At 59.9% G+C, this 9,590-nt stretch overlaps 1 protein-coding gene across 1 annotated transcript in view; it reads left to right on the forward strand.

Moving 5' to 3' along the window:
- The first annotated feature begins 4,961 nt into the window (after positions 1 to 4,961).
- Positions 4,962 to 9,590, forward strand: part of LOC113409367 (B-cadherin-like) — a 72,609-nt gene continuing 67,980 nt past the window's right edge. Inside the window, exons 1-2 of the mRNA XM_029914169.1 lie at positions 4,962 to 5,194; positions 7,153 to 7,258. Of these exons, the coding sequence (XP_029770029.1) occupies positions 4,962 to 5,194; positions 7,153 to 7,258 (339 nt within the window). The remainder of the gene's footprint in view (positions 5,195 to 7,152; positions 7,259 to 9,590) is intronic.

Genomic DNA, 9,590 nt, shown 5'->3' on the forward strand with positions numbered 1-9,590 from the left:
ACGGGGCACGTGCCCGTTCAGGGGGTGGCTTTACCTAGGAGGGGCAAGGCTGGAGCCCACAGCGGGTCGGCCCAGGCCAGAGTGTGCTCACAGCTCCAGCAGGTGCTTCGCTGGCCCCCTGGACACCTGTGGGGAGCAGCGGGCGCCGTCCGGGTTCTCTGCTGGGTGTCCCCCTCTGGCTCCTGCTTTTGGAGCTCTAACCCTGACCCTGTCATTCGTCAGTTGCCCCCAGGCCTTATTTCAACCCAGAGTCCTAGGCTGGGGGAGGGGCCTTCAGATGCAGCGCCTCCCTCCCCCGCGCCTCCTGGCCTTCGATGGGTGCAGCAAGTGCCCCTGCTCCAGGCTCTGGCTGGCTCCTCCCTGCAGCTTCCCCCCAGGCGAAGAGCAAGGCCCCCCCTTGGCCCTAGTGCCCAGAGTATGAGGGGTGGCATGTTACTGGGCCTGTTTGCCACGTGCTGGGGCCCTGCGGCGCCCTGTTCATTTCACTGCACCTGTGGGGGTGCAGGCCCTGTAACATGCCACCCCTCATACTCTGGGCACTAGAGGGGAGGGGTGCTGCGTTTCTCAGCGGGGCACCCTCAGGGCGCCGACGCACACGCCCGCTGCAGGGGCTGCCAGGCAGCTCCTCCGGTCCTGCTGTGGCTTCGGAGCCCGCTGCCCACTGGCCTGTGCGCCCAAACAGCTCCTGCAGCTGGCAGGGCTGCTCTGCTCGTGGGCGCGACGCCTGGCACTGGAGAGGGCCACAGGCAAATGTGCATTTGGGGAGCTGGCTGGAGCCCCCGTGCCAGAGCCACCACCCACTGCCAGTCCCCGACACCCCCTGGTGTGAGGGACGTCTGGCAGCTGACCCCACTGCAGGGCAGGTCTGTGAGTGCTGGGGGACGCGCTGGGCATGTCACCAGGCTCTATGGGCTGCAGCTCTCGGCAAGGCCCCTAATGCCTGTCCCCCTTTCCTGGTGCTGCTGGGACAGCCTGTGCAATACAGCGGGGTCCCTCCGGCTGACCAGCCATAGGGGATGTAAACGGATCCCACAGCCCATGAGTCTGTTCTCTGCTGTGGGTGGAGCAGGCTGCCCTCCTGCTGGCTCAGATTACAGGGGTGGTAACAGGCATGAGCAGGCCCACAGCCCACAGTGCTCCCCCTAATTATGCCCAGCACACCTTAGCCTGGGGGCACCGGGAGCGGGTCAGCCACAGCCAGCATCTGCCCGCCCCATCCCCTGCAGGGGTAACACAGGGGCCGCCTGCTCACAGACGCAGCTCCCGGCTCTGCCCTCAGGAAGGGAGTCGGCTGGCGCCAAGCAGAGACCATCTGCCCGTATCCTCGGGGGCAGGGGAAGTTCATCAGATTCCAGGCGTGGGCGGGCGCAGCTCCCTGGGAGCTCAGCCCTGGCTGGGTTTGGGCCTCTCTTTCCACCCTGCCGATGCGGGAGATGGGCCCAGAGCTACGGTCTGAGCGCCTGCCCGGGGCACCCACCCCTGAACGCCCGCCCGGAGCGCCCGCCTGGGGCACCCACCCGAGCCCCGGTCTGAGCGCCCGCCCGGGGTGTCCACCCCTGAGCCCTAGTCTGAGTGCCCGAAGCGCCCACCCCTGAGCCCCGGTCTGAGCGGCCGCCCAGGGCACCCACCCCTGAACGCCCACCCGGAGCGCCCACCCCTGAGACCTGGTCTGAGCGCTCGCCCGGAGCGTCCACCCCTGAGTCCCAGTCTGAATGCCCGCCGGGGCACCCACCCCGAGCCCTGGTCTGAGCACTCGTCCGGGGCGCCCACCCCCGAGCCCTGGTCTGAGCGCTCGGCTTGTGGGGGGGAATGGAAAGAAGCACCACACGTTATGGCCACAAGAGGGGGCTACCGGAACGCAGCAGGCTGGGCCAAGGTTGATGGAGGACCCACCTGGCTCATTCTGCCTTGCTCCGTCCAGCCAGGTGTCTAAGCGCACCTGAGCCGGACAGGGAGCAAGCCACCAGCCTGCTGCGGTGGGGGCCAGCCCAAGGCCTGGGCACCCTGTGAGAGCCCCTAAACCTCGGGCCGGAGTCTCTCCTGGCCTCGGGGCTTATGGGGGTTTGGGCGGCACATAGGCCTCATGCTGGCCCCTGGCCCAGGGGAGGCCCCACCCAGCCAGACTGCGGCCTTGCCTCCCGTGGAGGTTTGCCCTCACCTCTGGCCTCGGAGTAGCAGCACCAATGCAAACCTCTAGCCCAGGCAGGCAAGGCTGCTGCAATTGCACTGGTGCGCCTGAGCCTGGCTTCAAGCTCCCGGTGCAAACAGCCGCTTTGCCTGTCTGCCCTGGGGCGGCTCGAAGCCAAGCTGTGCTTCTGTGCTGCTCCTTTCAGTGGGCTTGAGCAGCTGCCTGGCTGGGCGCTGTGGGGACATTTCCGTGTTGTGCTTTGATTCAGCGTCTCGGGGACGCCAGCTCAGTGTGCAGGTGAAACCACCACCACGAAACCACCACCCGGACTCTTAGTTGCATCTTGTGTTTCTTCTTCAAAGGAAGCGGGAAAAAGGCAGGGAAAACCCCGGCCCCCTGGCCTTTCTCCAGGGCGAGTGAGTCAACTTCAGGCTCTCTCTCACCTGTCACCTGAATTACCCAGTCTGGGTTAAACCAATCAAAGGAATCAAATCAGTGAAAAGGAAATCAATTCCCTCCGCCAGATCGGCCCTGCCTCCAGGGCCCGCAGAGCTGGGGCACGCTGCTGAGGGCTGGCTAGGATCTTTCTGATGGGCACAAGCTGTGGTTGAACCGACCAGTGACCGGGTTCCTCTGCGCCCGAGGCTGGCCCATAGCCCCAGAGGAAGGACTCAGAGGCATGGCTTCATTGGATGTCTCAGGGAAATATACACAAGAAGCAGCAAAGCTCAGTCCCACGTGGCTATTTCTCTCAACGACCGAGGTTCTAGCACAGGGGTGGGCAAACTACAGCCCGGGGGCTGCATCCAGCCCGTGAGACCTTTTAATCCGGCCCTTGAGCTCCCGCCGGGGAGCGGGGTCAGGGGCTTGCCCCGCTCCGCACGTGTTGTGGCTCCCAGAAGCAGCGGCATGTTGCCTCTCCGGCTCCTACGTGTAGGGGCAGCCAGGGGGCTCCACACGCTGCCCCTGCCCCAAGTGCTGGTTCTGCAGCTCCCATGGCTAAGGGAGGGACAGGCCGCTGCTTCGGGAGCTGCTTGAGATAAGCGCTGCCCAGAGCCTGCACCCCTGACCTCCTCCCATCCCCCTGCTCCAGCCCTGATCCTTCTCCTGCCAGCATGAGGCCTGGAGCACCCTCCTGCACCCCAAACCCCTCATCCCCAGCCCACCTCAGAGCCCACACACCCAGCTGGAGTCCTCACCTCCCCCGCACCCCAACCCCTTGCCCCAGCCCAGAGCCTCCTCCCACACCCTGAACTCCTCATTTCTGGCCCCACCCCAGAGCCCACACCCCCAGCCGGAGCCCTCACCTCCCCGCACCCCAACCCCAATTTCGTGAGCATTCATGGCCCGCCATACAATTTCCATACCCAGATGTGGCCCTCGGACCAAAAAGTTTACCCGCCCCTGCTCTAGCACCTGGTGACTGGCGTCACAGGAATGAGTCCAGCGAGAGGCGATTATCTGACCTGGTGACACCACAGGTCTCAGTGGGATACAGCCGGCCACTGGGGCAGGGGGGACAAGGTGGGCAGGGGAGAGCTCCTTTCTGCCTTTCATTCCTGGCCTGACCAGCACTGCCCTGTCCGAGGTGAGAGCCAGGGCCCCGTCATCACTACCTGGGCCAGGGGAAGTCACACAAGACGGGCCTGACCGTGCAGAGCTATGTAACTACAGCCTGCCCTGCCCCAGTCGGGACCCTGAACCTGACTCCTGACAGGCTTCCCAGTTCCTCGCCACCATCCATTACCCAGCTGCCTGCTCGCCTGGCATCGCTGTGCCCTCCGCGTGTGGCCCGGTGTAACACTCCATCACATGGGCCCTGCTGGGGCAGCACCTCTGTGTTCAACATGCGGGCGACGGCTGTGTTCTGTAGCGGGAGCTGAAATGCGGTACAGCTCCCATTCCCGGCCCAGGAATCCACGCATGGCCCAGATCCGCGGCAGTTCCCTTCCTCCGCTGCTCGTTCTGCTCTCCCCACAGTGGGGTCACTTCATTCATTCGTAGAGCGTAAGGCCGAGGGGCGCACTAGGGCCATCCAGTCTGACCTGCACAGCAAGGCCGCGGATGAACAGAGGCCATCGAATGTCATGCAGCGAAGTGGATTCAGGGAAGTCTTACGACCAGGCCCCTCTTTGCCTGGCTTTCCTGCTGGCTCTCGAATGGGTGTCTGCTGCCTTCCCCAGCACCGTTACCAGCCTGCATTTGAGTTTGTTTAATCCCAGCCCCTTTGCTAAGCGATGGCCTTGGAAAGCTCCGTGTCCCAGAACTCAGCCAGTCACATCTGCTCCGGGTTGAAACTTGTCAGACAAATTCTTCACACACAGCCTGGGCGAGATTCTTCTTTCTCCCAGTTCACCTCGCGCTGCTCACGCGTGGACGTCCCCGCTGGGCAGGAAGACGCTTTGCTGGTGGCCACGTGTAGGTTGCACCCCTTTCTTTCAGACTGTTTGCTCTTCAGAGCAGGGGCTGTGCGCTCTCTGGGTCGGCGAGGGAGCACACGGGCACACCTGGGGGCTAACCCTGAATGACCAGGCATTTTACTAGGGGCTTGGGACAGAGCCAAGGGTGAGGGGCTATTTGCTGGGTGTGACGCTCTAGGGCGGAGGAATAGCTATCGCTCTCATGATGGCTTTATACTTGTCCCTTCATCAGGGCTGGCTCCAGGCACCAGCTTAACAAGCAGGTGCTTGGGGCGGCCAAGGGAGAGGGGCGGCACCTGCGGCAATTCGGGGGCGGCAGGTCCCTCACTCCCTCTAGGAGCAAAGGACCTGCCGCTGAACTGCCGCCACCGCCGATCGCGGCTTTTTTTTTTTTTTTGCTTGGGGCGGCAGAAATGCTGGAGCTGGCCCTGCCCTTCATTGACTTGGGCCGAGTTTCTCTGAATCTCCAGGCCAGCGTACGCGAGGCCCGAGTCAAACCCCCGGTGCATCAGCGCCTCACAACTTACGGGCTCACCTCCACGCTTTGCTCCAGGTCGCTTTCGGTGCATCACATCCCTCTCGCCCAGCCGGCGGCTCTCTGTCTAGATCGCAGGGTCTCCGGAGCACCCAGCATGCTCTGGGCTCTGTAAGTAACTAGGCACCATGTCACTTTCAGACCTTTAGGGATTTTTCCTTCACTGAGTCTGCGGCTGCGCCTCTCCCCTCCATGGAGTCACCCGCATGTCTCTGGCTCTGTCCGGTGTGACGGAGGGGGATTTCCAAGGGTTTAGGCTCTTACTGATACTGGTTCTGAACAGAGTTGGTCTAAATCTTCAAATGAAACATTCTGTTGAAATTCCAAAGTTCAGTAAAGAAAGGGGGAATCTTGTACTGAAATGACCTCTCCTCCTCCCCATGTTCTGCCAGCTCTAATTATGAATGATCTAATTAGGGGCTGCCTGATAGGGAGTGCCGCTCCCCCTGCAGTGAACGGGCTGTCCAGTGGGGCGTGCCAGCCCCCCTGCGGTGCACAGGCTGCCCAAGGGGGGGTGCCGCCCCCCCTGCAGTGAACGGGCTGCCCAGTGGGGTGTGCCAGCCCCCCTGCAATGCACAGGCTGCCCAATGGGGAGTTCACACCTGGGCCGTACTGTTATTTGGCTGGAGACAGTTTTCAGCCGGGCTGGTTTGCCAGGCGGCTGCACATCTGGCCATGCCACAGCTGGGCTTTTGCCAAGGGAAAGGGTCAAACCGTCATGTCTGTGCAGCACACTGCAGGAGGCAGAAAAAACTCCTGAAATCCCAGGGGTGGGGATTTTCCTCCCTGCTGGGCTATTGGGGGAGGGACACGCCAGCACGGTGGGGCTGGGGCTGGGGCTGGTAGGACTTTGCTGCCTGCTTCAGTGACTCATGCTTAGTCTCTCTGAAGCCAGTTGTCCCAGCAGGGCCTAAGGAGCAGTTCCTGTCCACACTGGGCCCTTAGCAGGGAGAATCCCCCCCCCCCACACACACACACTGCAGTGACACACACACTGCAGTAAAAGCCCCGCTTTGGGGCTCAGGTTTCAGAGGTCTCCGTGTTAGTCTGTCTCAGCAATACAACGAGGAGGAGTCCTTGTGGCACCTTAGAGATGAACACGTTTATTTGGGCGTGAGCTTTCGTGGGCTAGAACCCAAATAAATGTGTTTGTGTCTGGTGCCACAAGGACTCCTCGCTGTTTGTAGTGATTGCTCAGTGGCCTGGCCACAGTATGTTTGCACTAGGATTTAACGTCTCTCTTGCAGGAATGCCCAGAGCCCCACCGGAGCAGGGCCCCCTTGTGTCCAGGGCTGAGCCCCACGCCTCTGGGGAACTTTCCCTTGGGGGGGCCAACCACTGGGTGTGCTCGGAGGGATGCGGCCCAGCCATGGCTGAGCGACCAGCCACCAAAACCAAAGACAGGGCCAGACCCTCGAGGGTGACTGAGCTGTGCTCAGGGCTGCTCCACGCTGGGGCTCAAGTGGGGGCGGGGAGGGGCGGTGCTGAGGCCCATGTGCACCCAGGGGCGATTTGGCCCTAGAAGATTTTGCCCAGTGTCCCACCAGCAATAGGGGAGCCTCACGCACTTTCACCCACATCTCCCCCAGAGGCACCTTAGCGACTAACACATTTATTGGGCATAAGTTTTCGTGGGCTAGAACCCACTTCATCAGATGCATGGAGTGGAAAATACACTAAGCAGGTATAAATATATAGCACCTGAAAAGATGGAAGATGCCTTACCAAGTGGGGGGTCAGTGCTAAGGAGGCCAATTCAATTGGGGTGGAAGTGGCCCATTCCCAACAGTTGACAAGAAGGGGTGAATATCAACAGAGGGAAAATTACGTTTTGTAGTGCTAACGAGGCCAATCAATCAAAGTGGATGCTTCTCAAACCACACAAGGGCCTGCCAGAGGGGCACTAGGTGCGTGTACACACACACACACACAATCTTATCCAAGCTAGTCATTGGCACTCGCTGCTGCCGCTGCCTGGGTCTGTCTTTTCGATTGGGTGTCTTTAGCAGGATGGTTTTAATCTGAAAGCAGAAGCCCCACGGGGCTCTTCTGTTCGCACTGTGAGATAGATGGTCCCTGTGCGAGTGCAAGGATGTAATTCACAGGCCACGAGGCTGCGCAGGTGCCAGCGTGCGAGCCCAGGAGCCCGTGAACGGCAGCAGAGCCCTGGCACTGGTGAGCCGGGCTCCTGTGCGCTCTGCCTCCTTGGATCGCCGTGTGTAATGAAATGCTGGCTGGTAAACAACAGCCTCACCAGTTAACATTGATTTACACCAACCCCTCCGGTATTTCATGCTCCTCCCAGGCTCCGTCCCCTGGGAGCAGTGGAGGGAATTGTAAAAGCTTGTTTCAAACGCAGAGATTGTTTAATGTAAGAATTATGCTGGAGCCAATTAGCCCCCTGGCTCTCGCGGCGGAAGTGTGTTGCTGGTGCCTGCAGAGACCTTGGGAAAGTATCAGCGGGGGTTAGGATTGACTTCGCAGTCACCGCCCCTGAAGGGAACTGGAGCAGCTCAGGAATCAGGCTCCCCGGGATGCATGAGACCTACGTGCGCAGACAGGCAGGTGGGTCCGCAATGGGGTCGGTTCAGTCTCGGCTGTCGATCGTGACCGTCTGTGAGTGGCCGACGTGAAATGAGTTGGTGCGTTTCAGGCTGGATCCGGGGGGAGGCGTATCCACCTCAGAGCCCCCAGCTAGCAGGAACTGACCCTGCGGGGCACGGGCTGATTCAGCCAGGAGACTGATCTCCCCTCTCACTCCTGCCTGGGCCAGGCCATCAGCAGGGCCAGGGGAGGGGAGCGGGCACCGACCCTGCCCACATCAGGGGCTAGTCACTGGGCTCCATTGTCCCAGGCTGTGCAGCCAGTGCCATCACCAGCACGGCGTTCACTCGGACACTGGCAATTTGTGTCCTGATCACCCCCGTGAGGCCAGTGACTGGGGCCTGCTGGTGACGTGACACTACTGGAAATGTTCCCCCGGCATTTGCTCCTCTTCGTAACAGGGCACAAGTGGCTGCAGGCCGCTCCCCGTAGGCCGGGGGCATTGCTGTTAGTATGACAACTCAGCTGGGGCGCGTATGCCCAGGGCCACTGCCCCGTCTCCCCTGCTCAGGGCTGGGATCGCTGCCTTGGAACTTCCCGTGAGAACAGAGTTATCCTGCTGGAAAAAATAAGATAAGAATGGCCCTACTGGGTCAGACCAAAGGTCCATCTAGCCCAGTATCCTGTCCTCTGACAGCGGCCAATGCCAGGTGCCCCAAAGGGAACGAACAGAACAGCTTCTGGCACACAGAGGCTAGGGACACCATTCCTGCTCATCCTGGCTAATGGCCATTGATGGACCTATCCTCCATGAACTTATCTAGTTCTTTTTTGAACCCTGTTATGGTCTTGGCCTTCACAACGTCCTCAGGCAAGGAGTTCCACAAGTTGACTGCGCGTTGTGTGAAAAAATACTTCCTTTTATTTGTTTTAAACCTGCTGCCTATTAATTTCATTGGGTGACCCCTAGTTCTTGTGTTATGAGATGTAGTAAACAACACTTCCTTATCTACTTTCTCCACACCAGTCATGATTTTATAGACCTCTATCATATCTTCCCCATTAGCCGTCTCTTTTCCAAGCTGAAAAGTCCCAGTTTTATTAATCTCCACAGCCTCCCTCCCCCACCCCCGGGGCCCAACCCTCAGCTAGTGCAAATCATCATAGCGCCATCAAATCCAACAGAGTGATGCTGATTTACCCCAGTTGAGGATCAGGCCCTCTGTGTTTAGTCCAGTTTTCTATCACCCGAGTTACTTTCCAAATCCCAGCGTGTAATCCCTGGGACGCTGCCGGTCGCTGCACCCCTCTGTCATACCGTGCATGGTCACGCTGGCACGTCCGCTGCCCAGAATCCACACTGCTCTTCATCAGACTCCTGTCTCTGGGCCTTCCTCCCTCTCACCCGTGTCAGGCAACAGCTTCCCAGCCCCACTCTGCAGAGCTGCTGTCCTGGTCCCTCACTCCTCCTGCAGCGGGCCCAGATGTGGAGCTCACAAACAGCTGAAGACGCATTTCCACCCAGCGCACACACTTTCAGCCTGAAAACACTTGTAGTTTGGATTTCAGGAGAAGGAAGAAGAAAGTGAAATCTCCCTGGGAGAGCACAGTGTGTGTGTCTCCTGCAAGGACCAACTCTACGACCACAGCAGCTGCTGAGCACTGCCTGCCTACAAACACACATCCCACCCCGTACTGAGAGAACCAGGCCATACACAGAAAGCAAAAGGTGTAACAGTTGCAGAGTGCCCCCCCCGTAATAAGCAAACAGTGATAATTAATAATAAATAACTATTAATAATCAAAGCAGTTCCTTCAGCTTCAGACACACTCTCGGCCTGGGCAGGACTTTACCTGCGATTGTTACAAATACCCAAACAGGGTTGTAAAGCTGCACTTCCCAAACTTCTGCCAGCAGAGCCCCACTCCAGGGGCCTCTCCCTCCCCACCCCGCTGGTACAGG

Source organism: Terrapene carolina, unplaced genomic scaffold, assembly GCF_002925995.2.
Source record: "Terrapene carolina triunguis isolate 2854851 unplaced genomic scaffold, T_m_triunguis-2.0 Scaffold32862, whole genome shotgun sequence".
In the NCBI taxonomy this organism is placed as follows: domain Eukaryota; kingdom Metazoa; phylum Chordata; order Testudines; family Emydidae; genus Terrapene; species Terrapene triunguis.